This window comes from Heterodontus francisci, chromosome 20 (assembly GCF_036365525.1).
Source record: "Heterodontus francisci isolate sHetFra1 chromosome 20, sHetFra1.hap1, whole genome shotgun sequence".
In the NCBI taxonomy this organism is placed as follows: Eukaryota; Metazoa; Chordata; class Chondrichthyes; order Heterodontiformes; family Heterodontidae; genus Heterodontus; species Heterodontus francisci.
This window is the reverse complement of record NC_090390.1, coordinates 89,949,311-89,969,071: the sequence shown is the minus strand read 5'-3', so window position 1 is coordinate 89,969,071 and position 19,761 is coordinate 89,949,311. Positions and strand designations below refer to the sequence as shown.

At 52.6% G+C, this 19,761-nt stretch overlaps 1 protein-coding gene across 7 annotated transcripts in view; it reads right to left on the bottom strand.

Moving 5' to 3' along the window:
* col17a1b (collagen, type XVII, alpha 1b) overlaps positions 1-19,761 on the bottom strand; it is a 257,562-nt gene that overhangs the window by 27,077 nt on the left and 210,724 nt on the right. For all 7 annotated transcript variants that reach the window (XM_068053211.1, XM_068053209.1, XM_068053212.1 and 4 more), the window contains 6 exons: positions 18,633-18,725; positions 5,737-5,853; positions 4,219-4,323; positions 1,847-1,990; positions 781-873; positions 119-247 (listed from right to left, as the gene is read on the bottom strand). In XM_068053211.1, coding sequence (XP_067909312.1) covers positions 119-247; positions 781-873; positions 1,847-1,990; positions 4,219-4,323; positions 5,737-5,853; positions 18,633-18,725 — 681 coding nt within the window. The remainder of the gene's footprint in view (positions 1-118; positions 248-780; positions 874-1,846; positions 1,991-4,218; positions 4,324-5,736; positions 5,854-18,632; positions 18,726-19,761) is intronic.

Sequence of the window (19,761 nt, the reverse complement as noted above, 5' to 3'; positions counted from 1 at the left end):
AAATGGGTGGTTGATGGTCGGCACAGACTTGGTGGGCCGAAGGGCCTGTTTCAGTGCTGTATCTCAAAAAAAAAAAATTAGAGAAAATATTTATTAAAAATATAAGACATTAAATTACTTTGAATGTAGGAAACAACATCTTCAATGCGGAGGTTCCCTCCTCCAAGACCGGGAGGTCCAGCTGGTCCAGGTAGACCGCGTGGTCCGGGAGGTCCAGGCTGTCCGAGCATTTGACGAAATCCGGAGCCTAAAACAAATAAAATGAGAGTTTGTTCAGGACAAGCAGGAAACACAATCAGAACAACAGTTAGAAAAGCTGTTCCCACACAGTCAGCATTAGATGAGTCGAGTATCAGCCACCGATCAATTAGTCTGTGTCTCTGAGTCAGAAGGTTGTGGAGGAGCCGGGGTTAGGAGCCGGGGTTTGGGGCCGGGGTTAGGAGCCGGGGTTAGGAACCGGGGTTAGGAGAAGGGGTTTGGAGCCGGGGTTTGGAGCCGGGGTTAGGAGCCGGGGTTAGGAGAAGGGGTTTGGAGCCGGGGTTTGGAGCCGGGGTTTGCAGCCAACGTTTGGAGCCAACGTTTGGAGCCGGGGTTAGGAGAAGGGGTTTGGAGCCGGGGATAGGAGCCGGGGTTAGGAGCCGGGGTTAGGAGAAGGGGTTTGGAGCCGGGGTTAGGAGCCGACGTTAGGAGCCGGGGATTGGAGCCGGGGATTGGAGCCGGGGATTGGAGCCGGGGTTTGGTGGTGTACATTTAATTCCATTACTGGATGGTGAAACTTACTCTGTAGAAGAGCCCTCAGTTCACTGCTGGACATAGTGCCTGGTGTACCAGGAGGACCAGGTGGTCCTTGGACCCCAAAACTCATTCCTGAACCTGGCAGGGAGACAAAAGTTAACGTATTAAATCATATGCTAAATATCGCCACTGTCACCGAGCATTGGTTTACAAAGGTGCTGTGCCACTGTTTGGTTTAGTGTAGGTCATCTCCACACCATCAAGCAACAGGCTCAGGACTGTGAATGTCAAAGTTCTCGCAACAAGATGGTTAAGAAAATAAATCTGACCCTAATGAGCTGCACTGCACAACACGGCCAGTGAATCCACTTCACCATCACTCATGGCTGATCTGTGTCTCAACTCCATTTACCTATCTTTGCTCCATATCTCTCAATACCCTTACCCAACATCTATTTAACTCAGTCTGAAAAGCTCCAATTGACCTGTAGCATCAGCTTTTTGGGAGAGTTCCAGATTTCCACTCCCCTTTGTGTAAAGAATTGCTTCCTGACATCACCCCTGAACGGCCTGGCTCTGATTTTAAGGTTCTGCCCCCTTATTCTGGACTCCCCCCAACAGAGGAAATAGTTTCTCTCTATCTACCTTATCAAATCCTTTAACCATCTTAAACACCTTGATTAGATCACCCCTTAATCTTCAGGGGAATACAAAACCAGTCTATGTAACCTGTCCTCATAATTTAACCCTATTATCCCGGGATCATTCTGCAGATTCTGCACTGCACCCTCTCCCAAGGGCAATATCTCCTTCCCGAGGTGTGGAGCCCAGAACTGAACACAGTTACTCCAGACGGAGTCTAACCAGAGTTCTCTACAGCTGTAACATCACTTTCTCCCCTTTGTATTCCAGCCCATTTGAGATAAAGGCTGACATTCCATTATCCTTTTCATTGCTTTCTGTACCAATCCACTAGTTTTCAGTGATTCTATACTTGGAAACCCAAATTCCTTTGACCCTCTGCAGCTCCAAGTCTCTCGCCATTTGCAAAATATTCCGATTTGTCTTTCCCAGATGTGAAGCGGATAACCTCTCTCTATCTGACACTTACTCCTCATGTAATCTTGGACACGGGTCGCAATATCTCCGTAATCGAGCTGTACATTGGTTACTCCTTCTGCCGTTGTGTAACCTGGGCGACCAGGAGGTCCTGGCGGTCCCTGTGGTCCCATCAAATATCTCCGAACATTCTCATCTGCAGAGAGAATTTGAAAATCACCAGCATGCTCAATAAATTTAGAGGTTATAAGCATCAGAAAAAACTGAACAGGCAGGGGCTCTTTTCTCTAAGAAAAAATAGAAGGCAGAGGGGTGACCTGATAGAGCTCATTAAAATTACAAAAGTGTTTGTTAGGGTAGACAGAGATGTTTCCACTTGTGGGGAAACCAAAACTAGGGGCCATAAATATAAGACAGTGACTAATAAATCCAATGGGGAATTCAGGAGAATCTGCTTTCCCCAGAGAGTGGTGAGAATGTGGAACTCACTGCCACAGGGAGTGGTTGAGGTGAATAGAATCGATACATTTAAGGGGAAGCTGGATAAACACAGGCGGGAGAGAGGAATAGAAGGATATGGTGATAGCGTGAGATGAAGTAGGGGGTGGGAGGAGGCTCATGTGGAGGAGAAACACCATTACAGATCAGTTGGGCCGAATGTTTCTGTGCTGTACATTCTATGTAAAACTGGACTGCAGACTGAAGATGAAGATATCCAGAAAAGTGTTCTGTCTGGGTGGTCACTGATCCTTGGGGTTCTATAGGTGCTCGCACTGAGACACCTACAATGTGCCAATGATCTCAATCTATGTGGCCATTTGGCTAATGTAAAGGAGGGAATATAACACAAAGGGATAAGGCAAATTCAGTGAATGGTTGTAGGGAGGGGGATATTGATTTTAATGTAGATAAATATAAGGTAATGTGCACTGAATGAGAAACAGCACCTGAGCTGCCGATGGAAGGGTGTCCACTGGTAAAGAGAAGGCCTCTGGGTTTGATAATTGACTTTTTGCTGAACAGTTCCATTACTGTGAACCAGAGTCAGAAAAGGAGATTATTCAGCCTACAGTCTGTGAGGGGCTGCTGGACTTATATCCTTGGTGTACAGGGCACAATTTCAAAGTTTGCAGATAATACAAAACTTGTAGCATTGTGAACAATGAGGAGGATAGTGTAGAACTTCAAAAGGACATAGACAAGTTGGTGGAATGGGCAGACAGGTGGCAGATGAAGTTCAATGCAGAGAAATGTGAAGTAATTCATTTTGGTAGGAAGAACATGGAGAGACAATATAGAATAAAGGATACAATTCTAAAGGGAGTGCAGGAGCAGAAGGACCTGGGTGTATATGTTCATAAGTCATTGAAGGTGGCAGGACAGGTTGAGAGAACAGTCAATAAAGGATACAATATCCTGGGCTTTATTAATAGGGCATAGAGTACAAGAGTAAGGCAGTTATGTTGAATTTGTATAAGACACTAGTTCGGCCTCAGCTGGAATATTGAGTCCAGCTCTGGGCATCGCACTTGAGGAAAGACGTGAGGGCATTGGAGGGAGTACAGAAAAGATTCACAAGAATGGTTCCAGGGATGAGGAATTTCAGTTATGAAGATAGGTTGGAGAAGTTAGGACTGTTTTCCTTGGAGAAGAGAAGGCTGAGAGGTGATTTGATAGAGGTATTCAAAATCATGAGGGGTCTGGACAGAGTTGATAGGGAGAAACTGTTCCCACTCATGAAAGGATCGAGAACGAGAGGGCACAGATTTAAAGTATTTGGTAAGAGAAGCAAAAGTGACATGAGGAAAAACTTTTTCACACGGTGAGTGGTTAAGGTCTGGAAATGCGCTGCCTGAGAGTGTGGTGGAGGCAGGTTCAATTGAAGCATTCAAAAGGGAATTAGACAGTTATATGAAAAGGAAGAATGTGCAGGGTTACAGGGAGAAGGCAGGGGAGTGGGAATGAGGGAATTGCTCTTTCAGAGAGCTGGTGCTGACACGATGGGCTGCATGGGCTCCTTCTACCCTGTAACAATTCTATGATTTTGTGAACATAGGAACTGGAAGAGGCTATTCAGCCCCTCAAGCCTGTTCTGCCTTTCAATTTGATCATGGCTGACCCTCTATCTCAATTCCATTCACCTACCTTTTTATTTTCAATTGTTTAGCTTGTCCTTTTTAATTATGTGACTGAAAGCTTCAACAGTCCATGTATCCTATTTTATCTCCTAAATCTGTGTTTGCGATGTTTCCTGCTCACCTCCCCGTGTACTCCCAATAGAACCACGTTTTTCTAACAGGCACAATGAGAAGAAGCCGCTGAGAGCATGCACCTGTCTCTCTGAACAAACACAGATCCACGAGGTCCTCATCTGAACTCCCTCAAACCATACCTGGGCACTCGTTTACTCGAGGTGTTACTTACCCTGGAGCATAGCACTGAGATCACCCGTCACAGAGATAGATCCTGGGCTGCCAGGAGCACCGGGGGGTCCTGGGGGACCGGGCCGGCCTGACCCAGCCACCCAACCTGGAAGAAAAGAGCAAATGGCAAACATAGCATAAGGTTGACCTGATGTGTAACAATACTTGTGGCTGCAATCTAGACTGCTGGATGGGCAAAGCCTGTTCCCGGGAATGTCGAACTGAGTGTGAGGATGAATACCGTGTTCCCGGGAATGTGGATCTGAGTGTGAGGATTAATACCCTGTTCCCGGGAATGTCGAACTGATTGTGGGGATTAATACCCTGTTCCCAGGAATGTCGAACAGAGTGTGAGGATTAATACCGTGTCCCCGGGAATGTGGATCTGAGTGTGAGGATTAATACCCTGTTCCCGGGAATGTCGAACTGATTGTGGGGATTAATACCCTGTTCCCAGGAATGTCGAACAGAGTGTGACGATTAATACCGTGTCCCCGGGAATGTGGATCTGAGTGTGAGGATTAATACCCTGTTCCCGGGAATGTCGAACTGAGTGTGAGGATTAATACCGTGTTCCCGGGAATGTCGAACTGAGTGTGAGGATGAATACCCTGTCCCCGGGAATGTGGATCTGAGTGTGAGGATTAATACCCTCTCCCTGGGAATGTGGATCTGAGTGTGGGGATTAATACCCTGTCCCTGGGAATGTGGATCTGAGTGTGGGGATTAATACCCTGTCCCCGGGAATGTGGATCTGAGTGTGGGGATTAATACCCTGTCCCCGGGAATGTGGATCTGAGTGTGGGGATTAATACCCTGTCCCCGGGAATGTGGATCTGAGTGTGGGGATTAATACCCTGTCCCCGGGAATGTGGATCTGAGTGTGGGGATTAATACCCTGTCCCCGGGAATGTGGATCTGAGTGTGAGGGTTAACACCCTGGGTGTAAGGGCCATTGGGGAACAGTTTGGGCTGCTGCATTCGCATTGCCAGCTGCTGAATCTGAGACTGAGAGTCCAGCCTCATCGCACTATCCCCATGAGTTCCAGACAAACTCTCAACGAGCCTCTTACAATCTGCACTCACTTGCTGAAGCAAACTGGGAGACAACGGGTTCCACTCACTGGCCTGAAACACAGGGGGATACTGCCACATCCCAATACCCTACCCGGGGTATCTCACTCCGCCAGCTGCCACTTTGCAACACTTACTACACACTCCAGACCCACACTCAGCGCGTTCACACAGACCCACACTCAGCGCGTTCACACAGACCCACACTCAGCGCGTTCACACAGACCCACACTCAGCGCGTACACACAGACCCACACTCAGCGCGTACACACAGACCCACACTCAGCGCGTACACACAGACCCACACTCAGCGCGTACACACAGACCCACACTCAGCGCGTACACACAGACCCACACTCAGCGCGTACACACAGACTCACTCAGTATACACTCAGTGTACAAAGGCAGCTGTGACTTTATGACAGACTCAGAGTTTGTGAATTACTTCTGGTGTAGTCAGTGATGTAAGCCTCCAACTCCGACCGACTCATCCCATTCCCTCGTGGTCCTGGGGCTCCGGGAGGTCCCTGGGGACCACGGAGGTATCGCTGGACATCCTCATCTGTAGGACACAGAGACCAAGCAGTCAGGGGATGGCAGTGTTATTTTGTCACACTCCCAAATATCACCCGCTGCACTCCCTACACACCATCAGCCCCATCACTGTCCCCAACAAATACTCCCAGGACAGGTACAGCACGGGGGTTAGATACAGAGTAAAGCTCCCTCTACACTGTCCCATCAAACACTCCCAGGACAGGTACAGCACGGGGGTTAGATACAGAGTAAAGCTCCCTTTACACTGTCCCCATCAAACACTCCCCAGGACAGGTACAGTACAAAAAAAAAAAAAACGGGATTAGATACAGAGTAAAGCTCCCTCTACACTGTCCCATCAAACACTCCCACGACAGGTACAGCACGGGTTAGATACAGAGTAAAGCTCTTTCGACACTGTCCCCATCAAACACTCCCAGGACAGGTACAGCACGGGGTTAGATACAGAGTAAAGCTCCCTCCACACAGTCCCCATCAAACACTCCCAGGACAGGTACAGCACGGGTTAGATACAAACTGAGTATCTGAAGGGGCTGCTCCTCAAATTCTGGCTGCACTTCAGTCCCACGCTCCTGAGCTTTGGGCACCCGGTGCGGAGGGGCTTGGGCCGGGAGGAGGATCTCCTCGTCGGTCTGCTCCTGGGCCTGGCCAAGGTGGCAATTCACAGGTCCAGGTTGCAGGCCGTCGGGGGGTCCGTCCTCCCCGATTGCCTGCCCCTCTTCCGCGGTTACGTTCGCTCCCGGGTGTCCCTGGAAAAGGAGCATGCGGTGTCTGCCGGTACGCTTGAGGCCTTCCGTGACTGGTGGGCACCGCAGGGACTGGAGTGCATTGTCAACGCCGAGAATGGCATTTTAATTTGAGTTTTTTGTTTATTTATCTGGTTTTAATAAATTTATTTTTTTTTAAAACGGGTTAGATACAGAGTAAAGCTCCCTCGACAAAAAAAAAAAAAATGGGGGGTTAGATACAGAATAAACTCCCTCTAGACTGTCCCCATCAAACACTCCCAGGACAGGTACAGCACGGAGTTAGATACAGAGTAAACTCCCTCTAGACTGTCCCCATCAAACACTCCCAGGAACAGGTACAGCATGGGGTTAGATACAGAGAAAAGCTCCCTCTACACTGTCCCATCAAAAACTCCCAGGAACAGGTACAGCACAGGGATTGGCTGCTCTCTGATTTGGGAGTCTGAGTGTTGAGAGCCTCAACGAGGTGCAGCTGAGAGTGCTGGTGGCAGTTGGAGGTTGCAGAGGTGGAGAGAGGAGCTGCACTGAGCAAGGGAGAGCAGCTACCAACAAGCAGAGGAAAACTCCAACAACAGTCTCCATTAAAGAGAAGAAAGAGACATTTTTTGGAAACAAGGCTTTGTCTGGAGGTGGGTGCTGAACACCAGTAATTTACTTTGGACTGTTGGGGGAGGAACAAGTGGCTGGAACAACAAGGGGTGGGGCTGCCAATTCAACAGGAATCTGTGCTGCTGCAAAAGCACACAGGGAAGCTCCCTCCCCACCCCATTTGCCAAGCCTGGGTCAGCTGAAGCTGCCCAGCTAAACAGACGGAAGGGGATAGATAGTGCCTGGGCAGCTTCAGCTGACCCAGGTGAAGACGACTCCCCCAACCAGAAGACCAACTTCAAAGACTGTTTGTTTTAAGTGTACTGCGAGCACCACCTCCAGAAAGCAAGTCATCCCTTCCAGCCTGCCTTTGCCTCTCCTCTCTTACCTCAGCCTCTCCACGAACCTGTTGTTTGTTTGTTTGTCTTTTCAAATTTTTCTGTGAATCGCTGTTATTTAGTGTGCAAGTCCACAATTTGGGGTGGGTTTAGCTCTTAGACCCATGGCAAGCCCTTCATCACCGGTGGCGGGGCCCTCTACTACCTACGCAGCTGCAGCTTCTGTGGCTGCCCACGTGGCCCCGTCACCCTTTAAATTATTGACATGCAGCCATGGGGTGAAGAGCTATCCCCACCCCAACATGTCTATTGAGGCCTGCGTTAAGGCAATGACCGTGGTTGTCGGCCCCTCGGCCATTGTTGCGGCCTCAAAGATGTATGGAAAGGCTGTGTTCTTTTTGAAGACCGAGCGGGCGGTGTCCCTGGCCCTGAGTAAAGGGCTCACTGTGGGGGGGACCTTCCTGCCAGTGGACCCTCTGGGGGCCACTGCGCATCGGATAATGTTGTCCAACGTCCCACCCTTCATTCCCAGTGAGCTCCTCCTCCCCCACCTGCACCATCTGGGGGAGGTGAGGTCGGGGATCACCCCAGTCCGGCTTGGTCTTCGGGAGCACAGCCTCCAACATGTCTACTCCTTCCGCCGCCAGTTATTTATGCAGCTGGCGCGGGAGGAGGACACGGAGGGCCAATTTTATGTGGAGTTCCAGGGGACGGCCTACCGCGTCTTTTGGACCTCGGACGGGGCGCGGTGCCACGTCTGCAAGGGGGTGGGGCATGTTCGTAAGAACTGCCCCAACCTCCCGGCCGCCAGCTCCACCTCGGCGGCCCAGAGGGGTTCCACAGCACCTCCTCCCACTCCCCCCGCACATCCAACAGACACCGCTCAGTCGGTTCCGGAGGCTGTGGTTTTCACGGCCTCTGGTGGGGAGGGGAGCGTCCGTCCGAGCGGAAGGAAGACGCGGGGAAAAAAGAAACATCGTGAGGCGCGTCCCCTGGACACTTTGACTCAACCCGAGCCTGAGCTCAGCCCAAAGCCCATTCCCATGGAATCCACCTGTCCCAGGGCTGGGCTCAGGCCCAGGGTGACTAAAAAGGGTGCGGAGGCGGAGGCCTCTGATGACATGGAGGTCTCTGAGTCTCCGCGCCCAAGTGCGAAAAAGAGGAGAAGGCACCCCTCCACAGAAATAACACAGGGACCTGAGGTGCAGGGCCCATCTGTTGGAGGGGAGCTGCCTCCTGTTTCTGGTCCTCAGGTTCCCCCTACCGCCACCACCAAGGCTGCAAAGTCCGGGCAGGTGCTCCCTATTCCTCAGGATGGAGGGGAGGGGAGGCCCCTCCTGAAGGAGTAAGTGGGGCCCTGCTTGTGGTGGGGGAGCCTGGGGAAACCGCCCATTCCGCCACTGCTACTGGGTCGGGTGCCCTGAATGAAGGGGAGGGCGAGGCCCCAGAGGGTCGGGCCTCCCAGCCGGAGTCCACCACCAACCAGGAGACACCCGACCCAGTTATAACTGAGAATGCTGCCCCATCTGCTGGGCCTGTGGGTGCTGGCGGAGCGGGAGATGGCCTCCTCTCGCCGCCTCCAGTCTCGGCTCCGGCTGGTTTCCCGGAGTCCGGAACTTCTGTCTCCCCTGGACCACTCATTGGCCTGGGGATGGAGGTGGAGTGGGGTCCTGAACCGCTGGTGCCGACAGGCTCCAGTTTCACAATAGAACCCAGAGAGGACTCCTCCGCCATCGATCCTGGGGGTGGGATCGTGACGGAGGCGGGACCAGCTGGCGCAGCCGGGACGTCCGCCCCACAGTGTGTGGTGGATGTGTCGGCCGCTGGTGGTGATGACCCGGAGGAGGATGGGGATTCGGTGCGGGGCACGGAGGATGATCTTGATTCCATCGCCAGTGAGGTGGTGGAGTCCCTCGTGCCTCCCACCGAATCTCCTCTCATCCCCACGGCGGAACTCCGGGATTTCCTCGCGGCTTGCAGAGGTTGCCGCAATAAACTTCAGCTGGCCCTCGACCGTTGGTCGAATCTGGCGCTGATCATCCAGTCCGTCCGTGCCGCCCTTAAGATAGCGGGCAAGCGCGCGGACGTGAAACTGGTTGAGAGGCGCCGTTTTAATGTGTTCCTCAATGGGTTGCTGGGGGAGTGGAGGGCCAGGTGCACTTCCACTCCCTCCTCACAGTGAGGTGTTGGTGACGGGTTTTAAGTACCTTTGACATGAAGATAACCATAGCCAGCCTCAACATCAACGGCAGCAGAGGGGCTCACCGCAGATTTCACAATCTCTCAGTCCTTAGGGAAGGGAGATACGCGGTGAGCTTTCTGCAGGAAACCCACACCGTTCCGGGAGACGAAGCCACCTGGCTCCTGAGGTGGCAGGGTGGGGTCTACATGAGTCACCTCACCCCTATTTCTAGTGGGGTGGCTATCTTGTTGGCCCCGACTTTTCAGCCGGAGATCTTGGGGTTCAAGGAGCTAGTGCCGGGCCGCTTGCTCCACCTCGCCGTTCGCCTGGGTAGCGTGCCGCTCCACTTTGTGAACGTGTACGCGCCCAGGCCCGGCGCTTTGCAAGCGCGCTTCTTTGAAGAAGTGTCCGCTCTCTTGAGCTCCATCGATAGCGGCGAGTGCATCATCCTCGGGGGGGATTTTAACTGCACCCTCGAGGTGGGGGATCATTCCGGTCCCCAGCGCGGCCAAGCGTCGGTGGAGAAGTTGAGGGGACTGATCAGCTCCCTTAACTTGGTGGACGTCTGGCGGAATCTCCATCCCGACTCCAGCGCCTTCACGTGGAGGTCTGGAGGAGGGGGGTCGCGAATCGACCGCCTCTACATTTCGCAGGCGTACGTCTCCCGCGTTTCGGCGGCCTCCATGCGGCTGGTGCCGTGCTCGGACCACCGCCTGGTGTGGCCGGAGTTCACTCCGCTCCGCACGCGGGCGGGGTCCGCGTACTGGCACTTTAACAACCGGCTGCTGGAGGACGTGCGATTTCGGGACTCGTTCTGTCGATTCTGGGCCGACTGGAGAAGGAAGCAGGGGGGCTTCCCCTCCTTGAGGCTATGGTGGGATGTGGGCAAGACTCACATCCGCGTCTTCTGTCAGGAGTACGCGAAGGGGTCGACCAAAAGGCGGGAAGCCGAGATCGGGCGCCTTGAGAGGGAGGTGCTCGACTTGGAATCCCGCCTCGGTCATGCCGTCGCGGACCCGGCCCTGTGGCAGGCGTACAAAGAGAAGAAGGGCGCGCTGAGGAACCTGCAGCTCATAGGGTCCCGAGGCGCGTACGTGAGGTCGCGGATCCAGATCCTGGAAGATTTGGACCGCGCCTCACCCTTCTTCTACTCGCTGGAAAAATGGCGGGGGGTCCGTAAGCAGCTCGTTGAGCTGCTGGCCGATGACGGATCCTCCATCACGGATCCGGAGGGAATGGGCCTCCTGGTCCGGACGTATTACAGTGCGTTGTTCTCTCCGGATCCGTCCAGCGAGGATGCGCGCAGAGTTTTGTGGGAGGACCTGCCGCAGGTCAGCCCGGAGGGCACCGAAGGATTGGAGGCTCCGCTCACGTTGGCGGAGCTGACTGGCGCCCTCCACCAGCTCTCGAGGGGCAAATCCCCAGGGCTGGATGGGTTGACCGTGGAGTTCCTCAGGGCGTTCTGGGACTTCCTGGGGGACGATTACGCGCGGGTCCTGGGGGAAAGCCTGGCGACCGGGGAGATGCCCCTCTCGTGGCGCAGGGCAGTCATCGTCCTGCTGCCGAAGAGGGGCGATCTCCGCCTGCTTAAAAACTGGCGTCCGGTCTCCCTCCCAGCACGGATTATAAGATCTTTGCCCGGGCTATGTCTACCCGCCTGGGCTCCGTGCTGGCCCACATGATCCACCCCGACCAGTACTGCACGGTCCCGGGCCGGTCCATCCAGGACAACATCCACCTGGTCCGGGACCTGATCCATCTTTCCCAGAGGACTGGTCAGTCGGTCGCCTTTCTCTCCCTCGATCAGGAGAAGGCGTTCGACAGGGTGGATCACGATTACCTTTTCGGGACTCTGCGCGCTTTCGGACTCGGGCCGCATTTCGTGGCCCGGGTCCGACTTTTATACGCCGCCGCAGAGTGTCTAATCAAGGTTAACGGGTCCTTGACGGCACCCCTTCGATTTGGGAGAGGAGTGCGTCAGGGGTGCCCCATGTCCGGCCAATTGTATACCATCTGCGTGGAGCCCTTCCTGTGCCTGCTTCGCAGGAGGTTGACGGGATTGGCTCTGCGCGAGCCGGCCATGCGGGTCGTCCTCTCGGCTTACGCCGACGACGTGCTCCTCGCAATCACAGATCCCGTTGACTTGCGGAGGATGCGCGACTGCCAGCAGACCTTTTCTGCCGCGTCCTCCGCGAGGATCAATTGGGAGAAATGTTCCGGACTCCTGGTTGGTCAGTGGCGGGTGGACTCCCTGCCGGAGGAGATGACACCTTTTGCGTGGAGCACCACGCGCCTCCTCTATCTGGTAGTCCACCTTAGCCCCGCTGAGGAAGCCTGGCCGGCAAACTGGCAGGAGTTGGAGGCGAAAGTCACCGCTCGGCTGGGGCGCTGGACAGGACTGCTCCGAGTGCTTTCCTACAGGGGCCGAGCGTTGGTCATAAACCAACTGGTGGCCTCCATGCTGTGGTACCGGTTGGTCACTTTGGCCCCGCCCCCTGTATTTGCCACCAAGATCCAGAAGAAACTCGTCGATTTCTTCTGGGGCAAGAGGAAACACTGGGTCTCTGCCGCGGTCCTGAGTCTCCCGATCGAGGAGGGCGGTCAGTCGCTGGTGTGCGTCCGCACCCAGGCTGCGACTCTCCGCCTTCGGACCCTGCAGAGATACCTGTACGTCGAGCGTCCTCCCAGATGGTGTGCGCTGGCGACGTATTTTTTCCGCCAGTGTCACTGCCTTCAAGACGACACGCCTCCAGTCAGGGCGCTCCCCCGCCGGCGGAGGAGAGCGCCTCGGCTGTCCGGGCGGCCGACTCCGGGGACGGTCCGGCGGGCGGAGGAGTAGCCGAAACCCCCGGGACGCCCCTCACTGCGGGTAGCGAGGGGGTTCGGGAGTGCGGAGCGATCCCGGCCGAGCTGACCCCCGCTCGGCCGGAACTGCTCATCGGACCCAGGCCCCGAAACCCTCCTCGGGAGCCGGTCCCGCACAACCCGAGCCGCCTCTCGGAAATGCCCTCCGTGCCATTCCAATCGGCGCGGAGGGGTTTCCTGTACGGGCTGCTCCTGCACACTCCACTTCCTCGCCCTCGTCAGCCGGCACGACACGCCCTGGCGGTCCGCGTTGCCATCTGGCGGCGAGGGGAAACCCCGATGGAGGTCTCTCTACGCGGGAGTCTTCCCCCTTTACATCGGGGACCTGGGGTGGAGGGTGCTGCACAGAGCAGTCCCGTGCAATAGGCTTTTAAGTAGGTTCACGGACTCCCAGGCCAGCTGTACTTTCTGCGGCCTGGACGAGTCCGTGTTCCACATTTATATGGAGTGTGCGAGGTTGCAGCCCCTATTTGAGTATCTGAAGGGGCTGCTCCTCAAATTCTGGCTGCACTTCAGTCCCACGCTCCTGATCTTTGGGCACCCGGTGCGGAGGGGCTCGGGCCGGGAGGAGGATCTCCTCGTCGGTCTGCTCCTGGGCCTGGCCAAGGTGGCAATTCACAGGTCCAGGTTGCGGGCCGTCGGGGGGTCCGTCCTCCCCGATTGCCTGCCCCTCTTCCGCGGTTACGTTCGCGCCCGGGTGTCCCTGGAAAAGGAGCATGCGGTGTCCGCCGGTACGCTTGAGGCCTTCCGCGACCGGTGGGCACCGCAGGGACTGGAGTGCATCGTCGACGCCGAGAATGGCATTTTAATTTGAGTTTTTTTTGTTTATTTATCTGGTTTTAATAAAGTTATTTTAAAAATATAAGTGTGTATATAAAGGGGGCCTGAGGAATAAAGGCCCCCTCGACATAAAATATAAAAAAAAACGGGGTTAGATACAGAGTGAAGCTCCCTCTAAAAAAAAAATGGGGTTAGATACAGAGAAAAGCTCCCTCTACACTGTCCCCATCAAACACTCCCAGGACAGGTACAGTACGGGATTCGATACAGAGTAAAGCTCCCTCTACACTGTCCCCATCAAACACTCCCAGGACAGGTCCAGTACGGGTTAGATACAGAGTAAAGCTCCCTCCAGCTGCGATAGAGTCATTACAGCAATGAAGGAGGTAATTCAGTCCATTGAGTTCACGCCTGCTCTCTGTACAGCAATCCAGTCGGTCAGAGTTACTAAGCAGCAACACAGGATCTGTGCTGACAGAGTCTTTTATGGCACAGAAGGAGGCCATTCAGCCCATCAAGTCCATGCCGGCGCTCCGGGGAGTTATGCTGTCAGTCCCACTCCCCGGCTCGATCCCCGTAGCCCTGCAAGTCTATTTCTCTCAGGTGGTCATCCAACTTCCTCTTGAAGTCAGTGATTGTCTCCACTTCCACCACCTTGTGACAGTGAGTTCCAGGTCATTACCACCGGCTGTGTAAAAACCCCTAGTCCTTGTACCATTTGTTAATGGGAACAGTTTTTCATTGTCTAACTTATTTAAGCCTGTCATAATCTTGTACACTTCTACCAAATCTCCCTTCAATCTCCTTTGCTCCAGGGGGAACAATCCCAGATTTTCCAACCTAACCTTGTAACTAAAATCCTCCATCCCTGGAACCATTCCGGTAAATCTCCTCTGCCCCCTCTCAAGGATCAAGGAGTTTTTTTTGAGGAAGTGACAAAGATGATTGATGAGGGAAGGGCGGTGGATGTTGTCTATATGGACTTCAGTAAAGCCTTTGACAAGGTCCCTCATGGCAGACTGGTACAAAAGGTGAAGTCACACGGGATCAGAGGTGAGCTGGCAAGATGGATACAGAACTGGCTCGGTCACAGAAGACAGAGGGTAACAGTGGAAGGGTGCTTTTCTGAATGGAGGGATGTGACTAGTGGTGTTCCGCAGGGATCAGTGCTGGGACCTTTGCTGTTTGTAGTATATATAAATGATTTGGAGGAAAATGTAGCTGGTCTGATTAGTAAGTTTGCGGACGACACAAAGGTTGGTGGAGTTGCGGATAGTGATGAGGATTGTCAGAGGATACAGCAGGATATAGATCGGTTGGAGACTTGGGCGGAGAAATGGCAGATGGAGTTTAATCCGGACAAGTGTGAGGTAATGCATTTTGGAAGGTCTAATGCAGGTGGGAGGTATACAGTAAATGGCAGAAACTGGGTGTACAGGTCCACAGGTCACTGAAAGTGGCAACGCAGGTGGATAAGGTAGTCAAGAAGGCATACGATATGCTTGCCTTCATTGGTCAGGGCATAGAGTATAAAAATTGGCAAGTCATGCTGCAGCTGTACAGAACCTTAGTTAGGCCACACTTAGAATATTGCGTGTAATTCTGGTCGCCACACTACCAGAAGGATGTGGAGGCTTTGGAGAGGGTACAGAAGAGGTTTACCAGGATGTTGCCTGGTCTGGAGGGCATTAGCTATGAGGAGAGGTTGGATAAACTCGGATTGTTTTCACTGGAACGACGGAGGTGGAGGGGCGACATGATAGAGGTTTACAAAGTTATGAGTGGCATGGACAGAGTGGATAGTCAGAAGCTTTTTCCTCGGGTGGAAGGGTCAGTTACTAGGGGACATTGGTTTAAGGTGCAAGGGGCAAAGTTTAGAGGGGATGTGCGAGGCAAGTTCTTGACACAGAGGGTGGCGAGTGCCTGGAACTTGCTGCCGAAGGAGGTGGTGGAAGCAGGTACGATAGCGACGTTTAAGAGGCATCTTGACAAATACATGAATAGGAAGGGAATAGAGGGATACGGACTCCGGAAGTGCAGAAGGTTTTAGTTTAGACAGGCATCAAGATTGGCGGAGGCTTGGAGGGCCGAATGGCCTGTTCCTGTGCTGTACTGTTCTTTGTTCTTTGATCCTCACATCCTTCCTAATGTGTGGTGACCCGAACTGGACACAATGTTCCAGTTGGGGCCTAACCAGAGATTTATAATGGTTCAGCATAACTTTCCTGCTTTTGTACTCAATGCCTCTATTTATGAAGTCCAAGATCCCATATGCTTTACTAACCATTCTCTCAATATGTCCTGTTACCTTCAAAGATCGATGCACATGCACCCCCAGGTCCCTCTGTTCCTGCACACACTTTAGAACTGTGCCATTAAGTATATATTGCCTCTCCCTATTCCTTCTGCCAAAATGCATCACCTCACACTTGTCAGTATTAAACTCCATCTGCCACCTCTCTGCCCATTCTACCAGCCTGTCTATGTCCTGTTGCAAGTGGTTCATATCATCCTCACTGTTTGCTTCACCTCCAAGTTTGGTGTCGTCAGCAAATTTTGAGATTCTACTCTGTATTCCAAGATCCACGTCATAGCAAAAAAGTAGTGGTCTTAGCACTGAACCTTGGGGAACACCGCTGTCTACCATCCTCCAGTCTGAAAAATAACCATTTACAATGACTCTCTGTTTTCTGTCCTTAAGCCATTTTTTAAATCCAATTGGACACTGACCCTCCTATTCCATGAGCATCAATTTTGTTAATCAGCTTTTATGTGGTACCTTATCAAATGCTTTCTTAAAATCCACATGAACAACATCCACTGCATTACCTTCATCAACCTTCTGTTACTTCATCAAAAAATTCAATTTGATTAGTGAAGTATGATCTGCCTTTTACAAATCCGTGCTGGCAATCCTTAATTAACTCAAACCTCTCTAAGTGTCTGTTGATATTTTCCCTGGTTATTGTTTCTAAAACCTTACTGATATTAAACTAACTGGACGACAGCAAGCGTGAGATTATCCATTTTGGACCAAAAAAGGATAGAGCAGGGTACTTTCTAAAAGGGAAGAGGTTAAGTACAGTGGATGTCCAAAGAGACTTGGGGGTTCAGGTGCATAGATCTTTAAAATGCCACGAGCAAGTGCAGAAAATAATCAAAAAGGCTAATGGAATGCTAGCCTTTATATCTAGAGGATTGGAGTATAAAGACACAGAGGTTATGCTGCAGCTGTACAAAACCCTGGTTAGACCCCACTTGGAGTACTGTGAGCAGTTCTGGGTACCACACCTTAGGAAGGATATAGTGACCTTGAAGGGAGTGCAACGTAGGTTTACAAGAATGATACCTGGACTACAGGGGTACAAGGTCCCACATGGGAGACTTATCAAGAAAGCAAATGCACATGGGATACAGGGTAACTTGATAAGGTGGATTCAAAATTGGCTTAGCTGTAGGAGACAGAGAGTGATGATAGACGGCTGTTTTAGTGACTGGAAGCCAGTGTCCAGTGGCGTACCACAGGGATCTGTGCTGGGTCCCCTATTGTTTGTCATTTATATAAACGACATAGATGACTATGTGGGGGGTAGGATCAGTAAGTTCGCGGATGACACAAAGATTGGCTGAGTGGTTAACAGTGAGGTGGAGTGTCTTAGGTTACAGGAAGATATAGACGGGATGGTCAAATGGGCAGAAAAGTGGCAGATGGAATTTAACGTTGAAAAGTGTGAGGTGATACACTTTGGAAGGAGTAATGTGACACGGAAGTACTCAATGAATGACCTGACACTGGGAAGTTCCGAAGAACAAAGGGATCTTGGCGTGTTTGTCCATAGATCTCTGAAGGCAGAAGGGCAGGTTAATAGGGTGGTGAAAAAGGCATATGGGACACTTGCCTTTATCAATCGAGGCATAGATTACAAAAGCAGGAAGGTCATGTTGGAGTTGTATAGAACTTTGGTAAGGCCACAGCTGGAGTACTGTGTGCAATTCTGGTCACCACATTATAGGAAGGATGTGATTGCATTGGAGGGGGTGCAGAGGCGATTCACCAGGATGTTGCCTAGGATGGAACATTTAAGCTATGAAGAGAGGTTGGATAGGCTTGGGTTGTTTTCGCTGGAGCAGAGAAGACTGAGGGGTGACCTGATCGAGGTGTACAAGATTATGAGGGGCATGGACAGGGTGGATAGGGAGCAGCTGTTCCCCTTAGTTGAAGGGTCAGTTACGAGGGGACACAAGTTTAAGGTGAGGGGCAGGATGTATAAGGGGGATTTGAGAAAGAACCTTTTTACCCAGAGGGTGGTGATGGTCTGGAATGCCCTGCCTGGGAGGGTGGTAGAGGCAAGTTGCCTCACATCCTTTAAAAAGTACCTGGATGAGCACTTGGCACGTCATAACATTCAAGGCTATGGGCCAAGTGCTGGCAAATGGGATTAGGTAGACAGGTCAGGTGTTTTAATGCATCAGTGCAGACTCGATGGGCCGAAGGGCCACTTCTGCACTGTATTATTCTGTGATTCTGTGAAATTACGAGGAGAGATTACCCAAATTAGGCCTGTTTTTGCTAGAATTTAGAAGGTTAAGGGGTGATCTGATCAAAGTCTTCAAGATATTAACAGGAAAAGACAGGCTAGATAAAGATAAACTATTTCCACTGGTTGGAGATTCTAAAACGAGGGGGCATAGTCTAAAAATTAGTAGCAGACCGCTCAGGAGAGATATGAGGAAGCATTTCTTCACGCAAAGGGTGGTAGAGGTTTGGAACTCACTCCCACAAACAGCAGTTGAAGCTAGAACAGTTGTTAATTTTAAATCTGAGATAGATAGATTTTTGTTAAGCAATGATATTCAGGGATATGGGACAAAGGCAGGTATATGGAGTTAGGACGCGGATCAGCCATGATCTCATTGAATGGCGGGACAGGCTCGAGGGGCTAAATGGCCTACTCCTGTTCCTATCTTCCTATGTTCCTCTAGTTGCTAGGACTGTCCTTACACCCTTTCTTGAATAAGGGTGTAACATTTGCCACTCTCCAGTCCTCTGCACTTCCCTCGTATCCAGGGAATATTGGAAGATTATGGCAAGCCCTTCCGATATCGCCACTCCCACTTGATCATTAAGACTGGGCGATATTTGTACACCCGGAGATTTGTACAGGGCCTCACTCCAGACTCGATTCCCTGCAGAATGTCGAATCCATTCATCCCACCTTCAGCTAGCAGAGTGCAAAACCCTGAGTCCCTGGAACTCACTCCCAGGCATCTCCGCACTTACTTTTCAGATAGAGAGTCAGATCAGCACTCGATATTGCCCCTGGTGGACCAGGGGGTCCTGGAGGTCCTCTCACACCTGCACCGACCCCTGAACCTGGAAAAAAGACATCTGTCTGAGAACAGTACAACTGGCTAGAGTCTGACCTCCATAGTCAACAACCCTCTGACCACCACATGACCCTATCCCTCTGACCCCCCCCACATGACCCCATCTCTCTGACACCCCCCACATGACCCCATCCCTCTGACCCCCCATGACCCCATCTCTCTGACCCCCCCCACATGACCCCATCTCTCTGACCCCCCCACATGACACCATTCCTCTGACCCCCCCACATGACACCATTCCTCTGACCCCCCCACATGACACCATCCCTCTGACCCCCCCCACATGACCCCATCCCTCTGACCACTACATGACCCCATCCCTCTGACCCCCCCACATGACCCCATCCCTCTGACCCCCCCCAGAAGACCCCAACCCTCTGACCCTCCCACATGACCCCATCCCTCTGACCACCAAATGACCCCATCCCTCTGACCCCCCCAGAAGACCCCAACCCTCTGACCCCCCCACATGACCCCATCCCTCTGACCACCAAATGACCCCATCCCTCTGACCACCAAATGACCCCATACCTCTGACCCCCCCAGAAGACCCCAACCCTCTGAACCCCCCAGAAGACCCTATCCCTCTGACCCCCCCCGACATGAACCCATCCCTCTGACCCCCCCCCCACATGAACCCATCCCTCTGACCCCCCCCACATGACCCCATCCCTCTGACCACCTCATGGCCCCAGCCCTCTGACCCCCCCCCAAATGACCCCATCCCTCTGACCCCCCCAGAAGACCCCAACCCTCTGACCCCCCCAGAAGACCCCATCCCTCTGACCCCCCCCCAGAAGACCCCATCCCTCTGACCCCCCCACATGATCCCAACCTCCTGACCCCAACAATCCACTACCCCCTGACCACCCCCCCCCCCCATCACTCAATCCATTAATCTTTTATTTTCTCTCCAGTTTTCTTCCCCCTCACTTGAAATCACTTAGCAGTGTTGGGGTACAGGCCATGGGCACCAACCCATGTTGGGGTGCAGGCACGTGGGCACTGATTCGTGTTGGGGT